Here is a 20,112-nt window from a genome sequence, read left to right as displayed (position 1 = left end):
GGCAGGAACTGGCGCTGCCGCCCGCCCCGGGGCCGCCTCTTCTCCCAAAGCCACCCTTCCCGGCAGCAGCTGGCCGGACCCAGCTGGCTCTACGGGCCTCGTAGCTGCCTCCTCTGGCCAGGTGCCACCCTTCTCCCCCCACCCTGCCGGGCGAGTCCTGGGAAAGGAAGGAGACCAGGGAGGACAGGCTCCCACACCCGCCGCCCGAGACACCACACTGCCGCCCCCAGGCACGAAGGCTGGGCAACAACGCAGTGATTCTGTGAGGAGGCTCCAGCCGAGCCCCGGCCACCACGGGGGCTTCTCCCTTCACAAACCGAGGGGCTACGACTCCCCTCTTCCCCGCAAGAAAGCCAACAACACACAGAACCACCAGAAACAGCTTCTTTATGCAAGCCCCGAATATGCAGCCGCCCCACCTCTCCAGCACGCCAGGCCCTCCCTCCACCCCCAGCTTCACCCTGTGCCCCCGTGCGCCACCCTCCCCCGCCCCGTGCCCCCGCCCAGAAACAGCCCTCCTCCAGCAAGCTCCTCCTGGGCTCAGGGACCTCGGGCCGGACGTCTGTTTCAGTTTCTGAACTTGCCCACCAGTGGTTTCGAGGGCCAAGCCCCCAGGCCCTGCTGGTCCAGGAGGAGAGACAGCTGCTGGCGAGCCTCCTGGTAGGGCCCAGCCTAGGGCAGGAGATGAGATGGTGGAGAGAGGGTGCCTGCTGGGGGTGCAGGAAAAAGGGGGCTGCGGGCAGGGAAGCAGCTGACCTTGGCTGCCTCATAGGTCTTCAAGGCCAGGAGGTGGGACTTCCCGAGAGCACGGGCAGCCTGGCGGAAGGCCCAGAGAAAGGCAGCCTTGCAGAGGCGGGATGGAGGCCCCAGGGCAGCGCTGGGGATGGAGAGAAGGGGACCGAACGTCGGGGGAGGGCAAGGGAGGACAAAACTAACAGGCCCACTAACAGGCCCACTCCACGCCCCGCACACCACCTCCACACCGTGACAATCCGGGGGGTGGGTCACATTACCTGTAAGAGGCTGGCGGCTAGATGTGATCTCTTTCCCCACGGGCAGGGGGCCGGGGACCCCCACCACCAGGCGCCCGTCCCGCCGCGCCCCCCCCCCCACCCCTGGGCCCCGCTCACTCGGCCTTCACACGCCCGGTGGCCACATCCACCACCTCGACGTCAGGGTCCCCCAGGCTCCAGTTGAGGCTCAGGCCCTGGCAGGTGTTGGAGGGGGGTTCGGAGGGGGCCACCGAGGGCCCCGCAAACAGGTGCAGCATGGTCCGGGTGTAGGGGGGCGGCAGGCATGGCCCCAAGGCGCCGTCGAGGTCGGGCCGGGCGTGGATGGCCCTGCCCAGGGCCGAGGTGTTCTGGCAGGGGTCGGCTGGGGGGGCAGAAGGCCCAGGACGAGACCTGAGTCTCCGCCACGCTCCCCCGCACCCGCAACCCCCACCCCACCCCCCAGCCCGCCCCAGCCCGCCCCAGCCCACCTCAGCCCTCCCGCCCTCGGGCCTCACCCAGGACCAGGCTGCTGGCATAGATGGGGGGCAGGAAGTGGGCCAGCAGTGCACCGCCCAGCCCCAGCACGGTCCAGCGTGCCAACTTGTCGCTGGCCGAGAGGCAGCCCACGTGGGTGTCTCGGAGCGCAGGGGCCACGTAGCACACGGGCTTCAGCCGCCCCTGGATGTGGGCCTGCAGGCGGAGCTGGCAGCTGTGTGGGAGGAGGACGCGGGGCTCAGGGCCGCTCTCCCCACCCCCACCCACACGGCCCTCCCCGGGCGCGCCACATACTAGATGTCGTGGGCAGCTCCCTTGGGGGTGTTGCTGACGTACAGGTGCAGGAAGATCCGGGGCTTGAGGGCGAAGGGGGGCCCGGACCCCGGCTGGGGGACCACCACAGACCGCTCCTTGCCCTTGGGGCCCCCCTGCGTGGCCAGCAGGAGCTGCCGGAACAGGAACCTGGGGGCGGAGGGAGCAGCAGCTGGGGCGGCCCGGCCCACCCGGAGCGGCCGCAGAGGGTCCCCCCGACCCCTCACCTCAGCAGGGCCCGGCGGGCCACCACCAGCCCGTGGCAGTCGTGGAGCTGTCGGCCCGAGAAGTCCAGCCACCTGGCACAGCTGCCACCGCCGGTGCCCAGCGCCACCAGCTGGTAGATCTCCTTGGCGTGGCCCTGGGCGCCCGGGACCTCTGCGGGGAAGGGGGCAGAGATGACTAGACTGAGGCGAGAGGCCCAGGGGCCTTCTGAGGTGAGGGGCAGGGCCAGCCCTACCTCTCTCCAGGATGACTGCGGCCACAGTCCCCTTGCAGGCCCAGTACTGCGAGCTCGCGTCCACCAGGCGGTCAAAGCCGGCGCTGACCACGGCCGCGCAGCGCTGCTCGTGGGTCAGGAGGTTCTCTGCGGGTGAGGGAGAGGGCGGCGGTGGGGGGCCCACAGGCCACGTCCCTCCCGTGCCAGGGGTCAGGTCAATGGGGGCCCACCTACCGATGCTCAGGGGGGCGAGTGGAGGCCAGCTGGGGGTCTTTGGGGTCTCTGGAAGACAGACAAGGGGCGGGCTGCCGTAGGTGCTGGGGTCTGCCCTCCTGTCCTGTGCCCTTCAGGAATCCCAGAAGTCCCACTGGCAAGCAGTGTGTGTGTGTGTGTGTGGGGGGGGGGGGCTCATCCTCCAGAAGCCCAAAGTTCCTGGGCTGCCCCCAGCAGTCCCTGTCCTCAGGGACTGCTAACATCCTTCAAAGGACGTTAGGGCCAGGTCAGCTCCCTGCGGGCCAGGTCCTGATGCCCAGATGGTCTCCGCAGCGACTCACCCCTCCCCACACACGTGCATCCGCCCCCCGCCGGGGCTCAGGGCCCTGGGTCACCTCCCCCTGTACCTGGGCTCTCCAGCCGATGCTGGATGTAGCGGAGGGCAGCCAGAGCTGCCTGCTGCTCGGCCTCTGCCTTACTGTAGGCAGTGCCCGCAGGGCAGACCACCCCATCCAGCTCCACGGACACGGAGAAGGGCAAGCAGGGGTCTGGGGAAGGAGGGGCTGAGAAGTAGCACCATGCACCTTATCCGCATCATGGGCCCTTTCTAGGAGGGCCATGACACCTGCCAGTGAGGAGGACAAGAATGACAAGATGACATGCCTGCTGACCTCCATCCAGGCCATGCCCACTCAGAATCCTCACTAGGCCCTCTGAAACAGCTCCCTATGACCCCACTTTACAGAGGGGGCACACAAAGGGCAGGCAGTGTGCCCAGGTGGTGCCAGGACCCACATCCAGGGCTACACTGTTCCCAGGATGAAGGTCCCGTCTTCCCCCAAACACACAGCTCTATTGCTTTTCTACATTTGAAAGGGTCATCTTCCAAACACTACCACTTCAGGTGTTACTTATGACACAACAGAGACAGATGAAAAATCCTAGAACTGGGATCACTTGGTCAAAGGGCATAAATTTAGTTCCGTTTGTGGTATTTGCTGCTATCTGCTGCTAAACTGGTTGCCCAAAGGTCTCCCTTTTAGAAGAGAACCCACATTTCAGTACCCCTCCCTAGCACAGAGATTCACCTACTTTAAAAGGGCATCAAAAATGCCAACTAGGGGCCTCCCTGGTGGCGCAGTGGTTGAGAGTCCGCCTGCCGATGCAGAGGACACGGGTTCGTGCCCCAGTCCGGGAGGATCCCACATGCCGCGGAGCGGCTGGGCCTGTGGGCCATGGCTGCTGGGCCTGTGCGCCTAGAGCCTGTGCTCCGCAGCGGGAGAGGCCGCAGCAGTGAGAGGCCCGCATACCACACACACACAAAAAAAGCCAACTAGTAGATGCAGAAGGAAGGCTAGCATCAGGAATCCACGGCAGCCAGCGGGGTGACAATTAAATCTGGCAACAATCATCGAAGGCTGCTAGAGCGACGAGGCGATGGTGTTCTCGGGAACGGGATAGTCACGCCATCTGGAGGTGCCCCCCTCGGATGACTGATGACACACGCAGGGGGAAGTGAAGACACCTGGCGGACGCCACCCTAGTCAGGCCCTCCCAGCTGACATCCCAGGGGTAGGACAAACAGGTCTCAGGTCTGCTGGTGGGATGCACAGCCAGGGCCACGAGGTTCCTACAGGCGCTCCTGCCAGGTATGTATCACCTGAACCCAATCCTGAGGAAACAGACCCAAGTGAACGGAATTTCTACAGAACAACTGGCCCTTACTTTGCAAAATCATCAATGTCCTGAAGCCAGAGACACTCTGAGGAATTGTTTCAGATGAAAGGAGATTAAAGAGGTGTAAGAGCTAATGTGATAGGTCATGCTGGGTCGGGAAAAAAATGGCCATTATTGTGACCAGTGGCAAAAATTGAATGTGAATGGTAATTAGCTAATAGGATCATATCAATATTCAACTTCCAGAATTCGATCATTGTACTGCCATTATATAAGATGATGTCCTCGTTCTTAGGAAATACATACTGAAGTGTTTAAGGAGCAGTAAATCAGTGTTCAGATTGAGCAGGACAAATGAATATGGATATTCATATATAAATATATAGAAGGGAGAGAGAGAGAGAGAGACATACACAAAGTAAGTGTGGCAAATGTAACTGCAGAAACTGGATGAAGAGTTTGTGGGAGCTCTTTTATACTACTCTTTGAAATTTTACCAAAATAAAAATGACTGAAAATATGCCTATGCATGTGAATAGTGGAAAGGGGGACCTTAGGCAGAAGGGAGGGGCCGATATTACCCAGTGGTTCAGCACAGGCTCTGAATGCAGAGGGCCCCCTCTGGGCTACGGCCCCTCTGGCCTCAGTCTCCCCATGTGTAAAGTGGTGGTAACGGTATTGTGCTCCCTTGAGGAATACTTGTGAGGACTCCAGGAGTTACTGTCTGAAGGCCTTCAAACAACACCTGGCCCATCTCCAGAACTCACGAACGTTAGCTAGCATCACTGCTGTTGAATCCATTCCCTTACTTCTGTATTCCCGATGCTCTGGCATTTGGGGATTTGATCCTGGAGAGACCGACCCTCCCAGGGCTAGCTAATTCCTGGACATAGCAGATGAGTCCCCTGCAAGCACGCCCTTTCGTATAGAAACCAACCAATCCAGAGCTCGCGCCCCAACCATCAAACTCTCACACAAGCCAACACTCCCCATACCCTAAATCAGCCCCCAGGCCAGGTACTAGACAACTAGGAACCAACCCCTAACCCCTAAACTTACTGTCTTGCCTTCCTCAAGCCTAAACTTACTCTGTACCCTACCCTGCCTCAACCGTTCTGTCCCAAGAAAACCCCAATAAAGGCTGTGGGCTGTGCTCTGCCCTCTCCTCTACCTCCGGACCACCCCCATCCTTTCCCACATGGTCCGGCATGGCAAGCTGTGCCTCCTGTTTCTAGGGATCTGTATTTACTTTTTCCTTCAGGGCAATCATTCTCACGTCTGCTGTCTTACCATACCTGATTAAAACAAATCCCGGGTAGATTTTTAACACATTATCTCTTTTTGAGCTGTTCCGTTGGGGTTCTCCTAGGAGGTTTTACAAATGCTCCCCAAAGCTTAAGCGATGATTCTCTTGCTGCCTCATGAGAAGCAGGGAATGTACTGGCTTAAAGTTGGGAACCTGAATTTAGGACCTGGTGTATTGCTCTTGGGGAGGGCAGGGGGAGGACTGTAATGATTACATCTCTTTGCCGCGTTGCCATCATCACGCTGTGTTTGATTATGTCTTTGACTTTGGGGCTGGCCCTCGCTCAGGTATCTCCTCTCCAGTGCTGGCATGGCAACTCTAACTGTATGTAACTGGCCCTCAGAAAAGCCTGCTGAAAGGCTGGGATAGCTTGAGGCAGGTCCTTTAAGCAACCCAAGCTTCATATGTGGCCATGACCTGCCAGTTAGAAATCTGATGTACCTGGTGCTCCTGGCACCACGCTGCTCACAGCAGGGCCTACCCTTGGGCCCCAGGCTCAGGCCCAACTCACAGTCCTCCTCCCTTCATCTGCGGTCGGCCCAGGGCACACGGCCGTCCCAGCCCCCTGGGCCTCACCTGCTGTTTGGTCCTCTCGGAAGATCAGGGAGACTCCCAGAGCGGCCGCGCACTGAGTAAGCAAGGCCACGGCCTGGCCCGGTGGCGGGTCTTTGATCTGTAGGCCCAGCTGTCTGGCCGCCGTCGGGAATTCCCCGGCGGGCCCGGCGGACGGAAAGGACACCCTCTGGGACCTCCCCATCCTTCCCCTCGAGTCTTCCTGTGCCCGGGCTGTCCTCAGTTCCCAGACACGGGCCCCCACCCCGGGCCCACTATGCCCCGTCGCCGAGGCCTGGAGCTGCCCGCCCTGCTCGGCGTCGTCCGAGTTGGGAGCGGGCACGATATCCCAGGAGTCTTGGCCCAGGCTGGCCAAAGGCCGCCTGGGGCTGGGCCTGGGGCTGATCTGCAATGACGCCGCCAGGCGGGTCTTCCTGCGGGCACCTGCGTTCGCCCCCAGGGCTGCACTGGCCTGTGAAGCCATGGCCGGACGCGAGGACCCGAGAGGACAGTGGGCACGTTCTCACGCCACCCGGGCCCTTTTACACGCGCTCGCGCGTGGGGAGCACGTGACACGACAGACAGCGCATGGAGAGCTCCGCCTCCTACCTTTCTCCTAGCCAATGAGAGCCCATAAAGCTGTGGCCGACAGTGTGCCCAGCCAATGGAAAGGCCAGTCTCCCAAACCGTTGGATGTGGACTGAGTGGCCACCTGCCCAACATCCTACCTGTGGGGGGCGGGGCTTCAGGTGTGAGGTGGGGATGGGGCCCTGCACTCGCATTAGCTTCTTCTCGGCCCTTGCCTGGTATTGGGGAGGCAAAGACCAGGGGAGGGGTCTGGGGACCCAAGTCCAGCACCTCACCCCTGCTCCCATCCTAGGATGCCTCCCAAATCACGCCACATCATGCCAGCCTGCCCCCAGCTGCTTAATTGAGCCTGGCGGGGGCGGAGGGGCGGAGGGAGGTGGAAAGTCAGTCCTCTTTCGGTAAATGAAGGTGTTTCAATTGCAGCAGCCCCACAGAATCTTTAGGACCTACATTTAAAAACTGTTCACCGTAGGCCTTCCTGAAACCAACTGTAAATGCTCCGTGTGTGCTCTAGCTAAAATTACTCATTTGGTACCCTGTCCACCCATCCATCCCCCGATTTTTTTTTTTTTTTTCCAGAAGGAATTTTGGGTTGGTTCCTAAAAATATCGCAAGAGAACAATTCTTTAAGATGAGGGACTAGGGATGAAGGAGATAAAACAAAAATGAAAGGAAGTTAGGGATGAAGACAATTTACATATGGCCTGCTACGATGCAACACAGTTGCTTGAAGGGGTTGGAAATTTTAACAGTCTTGGAGCCAGTGAGTGGGAAAACGTGACCAATGATTCAGTTTACAGCCTGTACGCTTTGTCACTGTTGCTTCGGCTGCTGATTGCTACCTTTGGGTCTCAGAACACTAGCCAGGATTGGGGCAGTGTGGATACAGAGGCATAGGAGGAGCAGTTGGTAGAACCAGTAACATTTGACTCGGGAAGAGCAGCTGCGGGGAGCGGCATAGATGCAAGCTCCCAAACGTTTCAAGGATTGGCATCAGGAATTATGGTTTTTCTTTCGTGTGTAGCCCAGAGAGCAGAATTATGCCTAGTAGAGGAACAGCATAGCAGGTGTTCAGTAGTGGAATGAGGGCTACACAAATCCACAAAGACTTCACCAGAGTCACCAAACCCAGAAACGTCACCAGCAGGAAACTGCACAAACAAATGGTGATATATTCAGACAATGGACTATTACAGTAATAATTTTTTTAAAAAATAGACAAGCTAACTTTGTGCTTACAATCACATATGCGTGTTGAGTGAAAGAAGCCAGACTAAAAAGACCATCTTCCACATGATGCTATTTATATAAAGTTCTGGAGCTGGCAAAATTAATCTGTGGTGATGAGTCAGAATCGCGGTGACTTCTTCAAGGAGGTACTGACTGGCAAGAGGCACCAGGGAATTTTCTGCAGTGATGGAAATGTTCTCTGTCTTGATCTGGGTGGTGGTTATGTGGGTTTATATGTATGTAAGAACCTGATGAGTGTACACTTAAGACTTGTACACCTTACTGCATGTTAAGTATATATCAGTAACAGGAGGAAACCTAACAGCTTGTTTATAGAAAGGGAAGAAGGAAGGAGGAAATGGAATTGGCCTCCCCGAGCAGAAGCTGGATGGGTGGTGTGAATAGTGATGTGGTAGGCAAAATAATGGTACCCCCAAGATGTCCACATCATGATCGCCTCAGCCTATGACTCTGTTACATCATATGGCAAGGGGAAATTACGATTGCACATGGAATTAAGGCTTCTAATCAGCTGAGTTTAAGAGAGGGAGATTAGCTGGGTGGGCCCAATGTAATCACAAGGGTCCTTAAACCAGAAAGAGACCAAAGAGTCAAAATCAGAGAGATGGCCTGTGAGAAAGATTCAACTGGTCATTGCTGCCTTTGAAGATGGAAGGGGGCCATGAGCCCAGGTGTGTAGGCAGCTTTCAGAGCTGAAGAAGGCGGAAAAAAAAAAAAGAGAAGTCTCCCCACAGCCTTCGGAAAGGAACACGGCCCTACTGACACCCTGATTTTAGCCCAGTGAGACCCATTTCAGGCTTCTGACCTCCAGAACTGTATGATGTTTTGTTGTCTAAAGCCACTAAGTTTGTGGTAATTTGTTACAACAGCAATAGGAAACTAGTATAAAAGGCCTTCAATATTTTTGGCATACATACCCCTAAAATAATTTTGAAAGACTATGTATCCCCCAATTATTTAGTCACACGGATTTACGAAAGGTGCAATTTCTAGTTTATTATATATTGTAATCATCTTTCCAATATGTTTTCACCAAAACCACGCAGATGGAGACTTAGCTTATTCCATTTAGGAAAAACACCCTCCAAATGATTTAATCGTCAAAGCTTACTCTCATAGACAAATCACTCAGCTAAAATGGAATCACTTCTCATCAGAAATAGTCTGACTTAGCTTTTTCAATTGAAGTAAATGTGTTGATACTTTCTCAGAAGAGCCATCTCATTCATGCCCTCTTCCGTTGATTCAAATATGCATGAAGCCTCTTCTAGCTGTTTGGGTTATGTCAGGGACCAACACAGACAGAAGAATCCCTGCCCTCGTAGAGGGACTTCTGGATTCTATTTCTAAGGTAGCTGAGAAGGCTGACCTAGAGGTTGAAGTCTCAGTAATATCAAGTGTCACAGCCAGCAGTTTTCTTCCTTTTTCCTTTTCTTTTTAAAAAAGATTCTTTACTGAAGTACACGCAGAAAAGTGCACGGATCATTCAATGAATTTTCACACACGGCACAGAGCCATGTAACCAGGACTCAGATGAACGAACATAACACTGTGAGCCCCTGGGACTTCCCCGGCGGTCCAGTTGTGAAGACTCTGCTTCCACTACAGGGGTCATGGGTTCGATCCCTGGTTGGGGAACTGAGATCCTGCATGCTGCAGCCAAAAATAATAATAACAATAATAAAAATAATAAAGAATTGAAAAAATATAATATATAAACAGACCCTCTCCTGAACCCTTCCATCACTACTTCTTACTGAGCCTGCTTTTCTTAGTCTTATGTGAACTTTCTCCTGCAGGGACTCTGCTTTTTGGAATAGCCCCCTTGTTCTGCACTCATCTCAGGCAACACTCCACAGAGGAGAAAAAAGCTCGAAGCTTCTGAAGCCAAGCACCTCCCAGATAAAATCTATATAGATGGAAGCCAAGAATTTGGAAACTGACTCTTGAAAGTAATGGTTCTCAAAGTGTAGTGCCCGGACCAGCAGCATCAGCGTCACTGGAAACTCATTAGAAATGCAAATTTTGGGGGGGAAGGGGAGGGTGGGACGAATTGGGAGATTAGGTTTGACATAAATACACTACCATGTGTAAAATAGATAGCTAGTGGGAACCTGCTGTATAGCACAGGGAGTGCAGATCGGTGCTCTGTGACGACTTAGATGGGTGGGTTGGGGGTGGGGGTGGGAGGGAGGTCCAAGAGGGAGAGGATATAGGTACACATACAGCTGATTCACTTCATTGTACAGAAGAAACTAACACAACATTGTAAAGCAATTTTACTCCAATTAAAAAAAAATGGAATTAAATTTAAAATAAGTGATATGTGGAATTCTTAAAAAAAAAAAGAAGCAGCATAAAGTTTGTAAGGAGAAAGTTTTTTTCTGGGACTAAATTCTAAGAGGAATTCATTTAAATGAAAAAAAAGTTGAATTAAAAAAAAAAAGAAATGCAAATTCCTGGATCACATCCCAGACCTACTGAACCAGAAAACGCTGGGGGTGTGGCTCAGCAAATGGTTATAACAAGCCCTCCAGGGGATTCTGATGCATGCTCAGGTCTGAAAACTACTGGGCTGCATAAGGGTAATATTTATGATCGCACAGTAGCTCTTAAAGCTTGGCCCCCAGACAAGCAGTATCACCGTCACCTGGGAACTCAGGAATACAAATTATCAGGCCGCACCCCGGGCTCACTGAATCAGAAATTCTGTTGTTTTTTTGTTTTTTGCAGTAAGCGGGCCTCTCACTGTTGCAGCCTCTCCCGTTGCGGAGCACAGGCTCCGGACGCGCCGGTTCAGCGGCCATGGCTCACGGGCCCAGCCGCTCCACGGCATAGGGAGATCTTCTCGGACCGGGGCACGAACCCGTGTCCCCTGCATCGGCAGGCGGACTCTCAACCACTGCGCCACCAGGGAAGCCCAGAAACTCTGTTTTAACACACCCTGCAGTTGATGCTGATGCATGCTAGAATCTGGGAACCAGTGCCTAAAGCTGTATTTGCCTGACTACTGGGAAAGCCTCATGCATTCCCCGCAGTACCTGTACTCCTATTTGGAAAGCCTGCTTCACAGGATATAAAGACAGTCAGTAGGATTCCTACTGACTAATAAAGTGCCTGGCTTATAGTAGGTGCTCAGTGTTTGTTGAGTGAATTAATGCAACAGTTCTGTAAAGTAGGAAGTTAGTTAAGCAGAGGTGAGGTTCGCACGCCCGTCAACCTGGACTTCGCTATTGGGATTTGAAGGCATTTGATTTCTACGGCCCACAGCGCCGCCTGCACTCGCATTCCCCCTCCGCCCGGGAGGTGGCGCTCTGGAGCGCCCGTGAGGCCAGGCTGGGAGGCGGGACTTCCTGCCTTTCAGGGAGCACTTCCGTCCCAGCTCAAGCGACGGGGAAACGCCGTTGTGGGGCGGTCCTGTCGAGGGCGACGGAGCGAGGTTTGCACTCTCGGGCTCCCTCGTGGCTCGAGGGTCAGGCGAGCGTCACGCGGAGGTTCGTTTTCCAGACGAGCACGGAACGGCCGGGGCCACGTAAGTACGCGCGCCGCCCGGACGGGACGGAGAGGCAGGTCGCTCTGCTCAAGTCCACGGGCGCCAAGCTTTGTGGCTTTGGGTCAAGTCGCCCAGGGTTTACAAAGTGGGGTATTAGCAGCCGCTGGCTCATGGAGTGGGGAACATCCCACCGATGTAAAGCGTGGTAGCAACAGCTGTCTGGCGCACGGCGCTTGATGCGAGACCTCTGTTATTGTTGGGTAGAAATTCTGGGGCCTGGAGGTGGAGTGTGAAGAGGTGGATAGGGAGGGAGTGGGCGAGTAGATGTCTCAGGGGAAGAGCCGCCCGGATCCCCTCTCCCATCCCATTGCAGGCGCACTTTTTGTCGTGCCCGGCCTGGCATGAACGCAGACCCGACTGACTCTGCAGCCTTGGAAGTCTAAACGGGCCGAGAGAGCCCAGGGCGAGGGCGGGAAGTCGAGGCTGTCTCCTCTCGGGGCTTCTCTGAGGTCGTGGGCTCCACCAGCGACTTCAGCCTGCCTGCGTTTGTTTGAGGCTGTTTGGTTCCTTTTTCCTCTCCTTCATTCATTCCTGGATTTGTTCCTTCAGTTTTTGGTTTTTTTTGTTTTTTAAAAAAAGTTTTAGGGCTGCCCTGGTGGCGCAGTGGTTAAGAATCCGCCTGCCAGTGCACGGGACACAGGTTCAAGTCCTGGTCCGGGAAGATCCCACATGCCGTGGAACAAGTAAGTCAGTGCTCCACAACTACTGAGCCTGCGCTCTAGAGCCCGCGAGCCCCAACTACTGAAGCCCGCGTGCCTAGAGCCCGTGCTCCGCAACAAGAGAAGCCACCGCAATGAGAAGCCCGCGCACCGCCACGAAGAGTAGCCCCCGCTCACCACAACTAGAGAAAGCCCGCGCGCAGCAACGAAGACCCAATGCAGCCAAAAATAAATAAATAAAATAAATAAAATTTTAAAAAAAGAACAATGAGTAACATTTGTTTACAAATTTATTTATTTAAATTTTAATTTAATTAAAAATTTTTCATTTTAAATTTATTTAATTTTTGGCTGCGTTGGGTCTTCGTTGCTGCGCACGGGTTTTTCTCTAGTTGTGGCGAGCGGGGGCTGCTCTTCGTTGCGGTGCGTGGGCTTCTCATTGCGGTGGCTTCTCTGTTGCGGAGCACGGGCTCTAGGCATGCGGGTTTCAGTACTTGTGGTGCACGGGCTTCAGTAGTTGTGGCTCGCGGGCTCTAGAGCACGGGCTCAGTAGTTGTGGCCCATGGGCTTAGCTGCTCCATGGCATGTGGGATCTTCCCGGACCAGGGCTCGAATGTGTGTCCCCTGCATTGGCAGGCGGACCCTTAACCACTGCGCCACCAGGGAAGCCCTGTTCCTTCAGTTTTTATGTACTGATTGTTGCCATGTAGTAAGTACCAAGGCACTGGGGATAAAGGCTCTTCCCCATGGGGACTCTTGGAGCAGTTTAGAATTACATGGCTTTACCTTTAAATATCTAATCCCACATTGCAATGCGTGCTCTGGAGAAGGGATGCAGGGTGTTGTGGGATGGTATTGGGAGAACTGGGAGAGGCTTCCTGACTGAAAATCTGAAGGATGAGGAGGATTTTGTAGGTGGGTAGGAAGGGCAGTGGTGTTCCTTTGAAGCGGAGAGATAGTGTGGAAGGGTCCTGCAGTGAAAAGACGCATTCCCGCCACTGTCCTCTCCTGCTGTGGAAGAGAATGGCTGCAACAGCCAGATGCCAGGAACTCAGAAATAAATCAGATACAGTTCCTGCCCCTGGAGAGCAGTCTCGAAGAAGAAATAAGGCTGTACCTATAAACCACAATTAGAATGAGGCTGACACATGCCCTAAGAAACACACATTCATTCAGTGGGGTGTGTGGTCTATGAACGTGTAGTTATAATTAATACATAAGAGCATGCTGGAAGCGGACCCCTCGCCACCTGTCTGACTTCGGCCTGTCACTCACCTCCTAGTTCGGTCCATGGCTGTCCAGTTGTTTCTCACACGCTTCCTGCCCCAGAACCTCTGCACTTGCTGTACCCTCTTCCCAGCGGCCTTGTCGTTAGCTCAGGATATGCCGAGCGCCACTTTCTTACGATGCTAAGACCACACCCCTCGGCCACCACCATCCCCTCCCTCCTGGCTGGTTGGTTGGTTTTAACGTAGCACTTATTACTATCAGGCGTTAGGCGACACAGTCATTTTTTCTTTGTTATCTGCTTCCCCAGAGAAATTGTACTCCTCTTAGGGTGCTCTTCGCCCTCCAGGAACCCCGGAAGTGGCTGTCAGGTTCAGGTCTCTGAGGAAGGCCAGGGTGGTTCCTGTTTTCCAGGATGGACTTCCCCAGCTCCCTCCCGCCCTCGTTGTTTACGACTGGCCCCCTTGGCCTGAGCGATGTCCCTGACGTGTCCTTCATGTGCAGCTGGAGAGACGCGCTGACCCTGCCGGAGTCCCTGCCCCAAGGTTCTGAGGTGAGGTTGGCAGGGAGAGCCTTGGTGGCTGCGGGGTGGGTGCCGTCCCTTGGCCCCCCTATCCTAGCATTCACACCAGTTGGCAGGAGTGCAGAGTGGGGTGGCATTGGCACAAATCTGCTAAGACACAGGCTGAGCCAGAATCCCCTCCTTTGGGGACCTGGGATGCCCTGCCATCCGCAGAGGGTTTACTGAGCGGGAGCTGTTGGCCCCCATCTTTTCTTCCTCTATTTGTTCAACAGATACTCACTGAACAGCCTCTACTATGTGCCAGGTGCCTTAGCAGGCCCTGGGAATCCAGAGTGAGTAAGTCAGATGCGCTCCCAGCCCCGTGGAACAGAGTTAGGTTGAGTGAGAATAGACAAGTGAATAGACCAAAGGATAAAATCATTACAAAGTGAGAACAGCTCTGAGCGAAACCAGAAGGATGCCGAAACCGTACAGTAGGGGTGAGGTGGGGAGGGGAGGGGAGATCTGGGACACGAAGGACACCAGCTCTTTCCCCGGAAGCCTAAGCTATCTGGCTGCCACTTGGAGACAGGCTGGTTAAGGATTACGCCCGGCAGAGGCAAGTGGCCGAGGAATTTAAGAGACGCTGGCATTGGGCGGGAGGGGCTCCCTTGACAAGGAAGGGCTTACGTCAGATCCGCCCCTGCGGGAGCCTTGCTCGCGTGCCTGCTGCTCTTCCGTCCCCAGGTGTGGAGCTGAGCTGTCTCAGGCCAGCCCCGCAGTGGGATGGAGCAGCCTCTGGGCGTCCCAAGTAAGTGACCACAAGGTCTCCTGAGTGTAAGTGAGACTCAAAGGCCAGGGGCGCCTGCAAGAGCCTGTGCAGCCTGGAGGTCGAGAGCACAGACTGAAGTCAGACTGCCTGGGTTCAAATCCCAGGCCTTCTCTTTAGTGGCTGCTGCCTGGGACAAGGGACGGCCTCACTGTGCCTCCATTTTCTTCATCATTAAAGTGACGATGGGGCTTTCCTGGTGGCGCAGTGGTTGAGAGTCCGCCTGCCGATGCAGGGGAGTACCAGTTTGGCCGGTGCCTTGGGAGGATTAAATGAGTTAATAAAAGACAAGAGTGGGTGACGGCGCCTGGCCCGGCGCACACTCACTGTTCTGTTGTGGCCACGGTTGTGTTTCCTCAGAACACGGCGCCGCACGTGGCCAAGGTCCTGCTCTGGGAGCCGGACACCCCTGGACCGCTGCCCTTGCTGCCTCCTGGTCCTGGTAAGGATCTCGGCCTTGGGGCCCCCTCCCAAGCCGCTCCCCGCTGCCCCTCTTCCCCAGCTCCCGTGCGAGGCCTTTCCTCTCCCTGCTAATTCTGCCCTACAGGGCCCTTGGCACCTCCAGGCACCTAGGACACCTGGTTCCATTTCCGGGCCCTTCTGTAGCCTTACTCTCCCCTCAGATCCCTGGGACCCCGGTGTGACTGCCCAGGATCTGCTTTTCCGGGGAGGTTACCAGTTCCGTAGACAGCCCCAAGCCGTGCTGGACGTTACTGAGCAGGTAAGCGGCCCCACGGCGGACAGTGCCACGCAGCCGGGGCTGTGCCTAGTGACCTGGCCTCCTTTCCTCCTGCAGCTCAGCCGGTTCTTGTGGGACCATGGGGACATAGCCTTTGCACCCCTGGGGAAGCTGATGCTGGAGAATTTCAAACTGGAGGGAGCACGGGTGAGTAAACCCTGGCCAGCCAGGAGAGGGGGCTCCCCACTTCCCGTCGGGGTAAGCCCTAGGGCATGTGAGCTTGACGAGGCCTTTCCACACAGAGCCGCTCTAAGAAGAAGACAGTGGTCAGCGTGAAGAGGCTACTCCAGGACCTCGGTGGACACCAGCCCTGGGGGCAAGTGGCTAGTGAGAAAGGATGGGATGGGTGTGCCTAGCTGGTGGTGGGGCTATGGAGGGAACCAGGGCCTGGATGCTGGTTTCCATCAAATTGCTTCCACATCCCCCGTGCAGTCATGAGCCACGCTGCCCCATACAGAACGCCCAGCTGCACTAGCCACGTAAGGGAAAATAGAATGGAAGTTCATGCACTACAGGCATGGCTGCATCCAGGTGTTCAGATGTTAATAGGGCTCTACCTCTTTATTTTCTCATCCTCTTGCCTCTGCTTGGCTTAATTCTTAGACAGACTGTTTGCAAGTGGCAGCAGGATGGTTTATGATTCCAGGGAAAGGGCTAGTGTCCTTCCTGAGGCACCAGCAGAAGTCCCGGGAACGGTGTGGTCGGCTTGCCTTGGCTTGGGTGTCATGCCCACCGTGAGCCGATCCCTGTGGCCGGGCCTGGATCATGTGACTGCGGCACAGGAATCGGGTGGGCTGGTTTCCCAGAGGAAGAAGTTCTAGGGTGACCGAGAATGCGTCTGCTACACCTGGCCTCCCTTGGGAGGTACCCCGCCCTCTTCCCCATCACCCACAGCCTGACCCCCCTCCTCTCGCCCCCAGCTGTCCCTGGGCTTACCTCAGCCACCGCCAGCGCCGGTTCTCCATCCTTGGGGGCCCGATCCTCAGCACGTCGGTGGCGAGCCTCCTGGGGGAGCTGCTGCATGAGGAGCTGGCCCTGCGGTGGGAGCAGCTGCTCCTGGACGACGCCTTCACTGGGGGCGCGCTGGCCTGGGTGCCCGGCAGGACGCCCGAGGCTGGGCAGCTGGTCTATCCTGCAGGAGGCGCCCTGGACAGGCTTTGTATCCTCCCTCGCTGGGCATGCTCTAGGGACAGGTGGGAAGTTGGGAGCCTTGAGTGGCCATAACGCATGAACTTATCCTTAGCGAGATGCCCAGACTTCCAGAAGGTCAACCTGACCCCAGGCAGTGAGCCCCGGGTTCTCGGAGGCCCTGGCCATATCCGGCTCCGGGGACCTGTCCGGCAGGTGGTGACCCGTACCGTGCAGGGAGAAGGTAAGGCCCATAGACACCTCCCCCGTCCACTCACTGACCTGTTGCCTGACTCTGACCCTGACCCTGACCCTCTCCATCCCTCAGCTCTGCTGGCTGTCCGCTCTGACTACCACTGTGCCCTGTGGAAGGTCAGTAAGCAGGGGCAGCCGGCCCCTCTCCAGGTGTTGCAGGTCGAGAAGGGGGCCACAGGGATCAGCCTCAGGTGAGGGGCTCACCGAGGCTGGTCTCCGTGGAGATGGGTGTGGGAGAAGGGGGTGGCCCGGCATTCATCACGTGTGTGCCCTGTAGCCCTCACCTGCCTGGAGAGCTGGCCATCTGCAGCCGTTCCGGAGCTATCTGTCTGTGGACTCCCCAGGACGGGTAACGCCCCTTCCCCATAAAAACCCTCCACCCCAACCAACGGCTCCCGCAGAACCCGGCCCATGGCCTGGGCACCAGGCCAGGTCACCCCAGCCTCCCCCCATCAGCCGGTCTCCCCACCATGGCTGGCCTGTCTCCCCAAGGCTGCAGCAAATCTACAAGGACCCCGAGACCCTTGTGTTCCGGGACCCCTCTCCCTGGCGTTGGGCAGACTTCACCGCCCACCCTCGAGTGCTGACTGTGGGTGATCGCACCGGAGTGAAGATGGTGGACACTCAGGTGAGGGACAGAGCAGGTCCTTGGTGGTGGGGGGGCTTCCCCCGAGAGGTCGTGATAAGCTGCAGGGCCAGCGAGCCCTGGGCCAGCTGCAGCAGGTGGCGGACCGTGGGCCGCTGACCTGGCCGTGTCCCCCAGGGCCCGCAGGGCTGTGGTCTGCTGCTTTTTCGTGGAGGGGCAGAAGCGTCGTGCCAGAAAGGGGAACGGGTCCTGCTCACCCAGTACCTGGGGGAGTGCGGCCCCGAGTGTCTGCACCCCACGCTCCACCTCATCTGCACCCAGGTGAGCGACACCTTCCCCTTCTATCCGTCCTGCACCATCGCAGGCGGTCACTGGAGACAGTCCTGGACAGCTGCTGGGGAAGGGGGAAGGGCGTGGGCGTGGGCGTGGGGGCAATGGCCAGAGCTGGACAGTCCCCCCGTGTCCGGAAGGGGAGAGGAGGTCTGGCTCCACCCCACCCCCTCAGGACCCTGGGTGTTAGTGGGTGTGTCTCAGGCGTATGTGCCAGGGTCAGGTGAGGTTGGGGGAGGCTGGGTGAAAGCCTCTCTCGAGAGCCCTTCTCCCAGCAAGGCCATCAGGACAGGGGACGATGCCACCTGCTCGGGGGTGCCTCCTGTGCGGGGCTGGGCAGCTGACGCTGCACAGGTGGTCAGGGCCGGTCCTGGAGTGCTGAGACTTAGCCTGAGAGCCACATGGGGCCCCGGAGGGGGCCACCCAGGGGACCTGTCCCGTCCCTCTCTCCCACTCCTCAGTCACGTCCCCTCTGTCTTCTTCCTGGGCCTCTAGTTCTCGCTCTACCTGGTGGATGAGCGCCTCCCCTTGGTGCCCCTGCTGAAGTGGAACCACGGCCTCCCCTCTGCGCCCCTGCTGGCCCGGCTGCTGCCCCCGCCCCGCACAGGCCTCCCGCGGCCGCTGCTCCTGGCAGGCCAGGGTGGGGAGCTGCAGCTGCTGCACATCGCAGGTGAGGGGCGGGCAGGCGGGGGGCGGGCAGGAGGGTGGGCGGGGCCGGGCCTGGGCAGGGCCTCAGCTGTCTGTCCCTCCTCCAGGAGAGGGGGCCTCCACACCCCGGCTGGCAGGGCCCCCCCAGTCTCTCCCTTCCAGGAGCGACTCCCTCTCTGCCTTCCCCCCACTGGAGCCCAAGAGTCAGTGGCGGCTGCAGGAACGTCTGACAGCACCAGCCATAGGTGCGCTGGGGCAGGGGAGTGGGTTTGAGGAGCCGCACCCGCACCAGGCCGTAGGGTCACGGTCCTTCCACCTCCAGGTCTGGCCGCCGCCATCCCACCTTCTGCTAACACACCGGTGCTGTCGCTCTTCCAACTTTCTGCGGCTGGAGACGTCTTCCACCAGGGCCTCCACCTCCAGGCAGACCCCGGGCCTGACTCTCCTGCCCCCACTGCTTCCTGGACCCCCCAGGCCACTGCCTCCTGCAGCCGGTGGCTGAAGGCCCTGCTGGAGGTGGCCCCGGCTCCCCCCGTGTGGGCTGCACCCACCTTCTCCCACCGCCGCCTGCTGGGCTGCTTTGAGCCTCAGAAGGCAGAGGGCAAAGCGCCAGAAGGTCTCCGCACAGCCATGGCCAAAGGGCGTCTCCTGCAGCTGAGGGACCTGGGCTTGCTCCCCACGGAAGAGCGGGCCCCAGCCCCTGAGCCAGGCCCCGAGGACGAGCTCAGCGAGCGTTTGGAGGCAGCCTGGGAGGGCCAGGCGGCGGCCTGGTGGGAGAGGCGGCGGGGCAGCAGCCTGGGGCCCGGCAAACAGCCCAAGCGGCACAAGCGCCGGACTCAGCTGTCCAACACCTTCTCCTCGCTCAGCGGCCGCTTAGACCTCTCAGACGCCGCCAGCCCCCCTCCCAGCCCAGAGCAGACACTCCCTGCGGCCAGGCCTCAGCCTCCAGTGACCCCGCCCTCCCAGGAGTCCACCCAGGAGCTGTGGGCCCGGGCCGTCCCCTCGGAGCGGCAGCAGACCCTCCGGGACTACATGGCTGAGCTGCCGCTTCAGGGGGACGCCCCGGGGGGTGCCTCTGTGCCTTCCTCCCAGACCTCCAGTGTCCGGGCCACCCCCTCCCGGCAGCGGGCAGCCGTCCGCTCCGGCTCGCAGCCACACTGCAAGAAGCCCCGCATGGGCTTCTGAGGCCCGGGGAAGCTGCCCTCCACCTCCAGGGAGCCCTTTGTCCTGGATAAGCTGTGCCTTTTGTGGTTGAAACGGGAAACAAAGAGAACAGTCGCCAGGGTGCAGACCTTCCTGCTTTCCGAAGGCCTTCGTGACTGCGGGAGACATTCAGAAGCGATTTGAATCCACGTTGGAGGAAGAAGGACAACAAGGTATAGTCATTTCTCCTGCAGCTCGTGCTCCCAGGGGCACGTTGAGAAGTCCTGGGAGCCCCGTCCTGAAGGTCCGTGTCGCCGGGATCCCCTCTAGCTGACAGTGTTGTGCTGGAAAGCAGGGGCCCCAGGCGGCCGAGGGCTCCGCCACGCACGGGCCCCTGGGGACGTGGCGGGTGATGGTGAGGTGAGCTGCCCAGCCTGCCGGTGCTCGGCTGCTGGGTGTTGGCAGCTAGCTGCTGGTGGTTCGGTGTGTGTGTGTGAAGCGGTTTCTAGCACCATCTAACGTTTATAGAGGGAGGCACTTTGGACCCACGTTTAGGGTTGAATAAACTTGTCAGCTGAGCCTGGTTTTGAACGATCAAGTTTCTCAGGCCGGGCTGCGTCCCCTTACTTGGCTTTCGACATTCAGTGCGTCAGGTTCGCTTCCTTCGCAGCTCTGTGGCTCCGGTGAA

At 57.6% G+C, this 20,112-nt stretch overlaps 2 protein-coding genes across 10 annotated transcripts; one reads left to right on the top strand and one right to left on the bottom strand.

The window, feature by feature from the left end:
• Nucleotides 1-506: 506 nt before the first annotated feature.
• Nucleotides 507-6,470, bottom strand: ADAD2 (adenosine deaminase domain containing 2). The gene is made up of 10 exons (XM_032614837.1): nucleotides 6,011-6,470; nucleotides 2,859-2,999; nucleotides 2,473-2,520; nucleotides 2,260-2,385; nucleotides 2,027-2,177; nucleotides 1,782-1,949; nucleotides 1,508-1,734; nucleotides 1,131-1,374; nucleotides 757-877; nucleotides 507-672 (listed from the first exon to the last, which is right to left on the bottom strand). The coding sequence occupies exons 1-10, from the start codon at nucleotides 6,468-6,470 to the stop codon at nucleotides 568-570; spliced, it is 1,791 nt and encodes a 596-aa protein (XP_032470728.1). The 3' UTR covers nucleotides 507-567.
• A 4,731-nt stretch (nucleotides 6,471-11,201) lies between these two features.
• On the top strand, nucleotides 11,202-20,002 carry TAF1C (TATA-box binding protein associated factor, RNA polymerase I subunit C). Of its 9 annotated transcripts, XM_032614059.1 has the most exons (15): nucleotides 11,202-11,357; nucleotides 13,575-13,817; nucleotides 14,956-15,037; nucleotides 15,219-15,316; nucleotides 15,392-15,481; nucleotides 15,577-15,650; nucleotides 16,255-16,493; nucleotides 16,590-16,706; nucleotides 16,791-16,908; nucleotides 16,995-17,066; nucleotides 17,210-17,345; nucleotides 17,481-17,624; nucleotides 18,129-18,303; nucleotides 18,389-18,526; nucleotides 18,604-20,002. In XM_032614059.1, the coding sequence occupies exons 2-15, from the start codon at nucleotides 13,680-13,682 to the stop codon at nucleotides 19,464-19,466; spliced, it is 2,484 nt and encodes an 827-aa protein (XP_032469950.1). In that variant the 5' UTR covers nucleotides 11,202-11,357; nucleotides 13,575-13,679; the 3' UTR covers nucleotides 19,467-20,002. The 9 variants fall into 9 exon arrangements, with proteins under 9 accessions (XP_032469950.1, XP_032469953.1, XP_032469948.1 ...); XM_032614062.1 differs by having other exon boundaries at nucleotides 13,769-13,817; nucleotides 16,791-16,834; nucleotides 16,995-17,345; XM_032614057.1 differs by having other exon boundaries at nucleotides 13,679-13,817; nucleotides 16,590-16,908.
• The last annotated feature ends 110 nt before the right edge of the window (nucleotides 20,003-20,112 follow it).

Source organism: Phocoena sinus, chromosome 19 (assembly GCF_008692025.1).
Source record: "Phocoena sinus isolate mPhoSin1 chromosome 19, mPhoSin1.pri, whole genome shotgun sequence".
Lineage (NCBI taxonomy): Eukaryota > Metazoa > Chordata > Mammalia > Artiodactyla > Phocoenidae > Phocoena > Phocoena sinus.
This window is presented reverse-complemented; position numbering and strand designations above follow the sequence as displayed.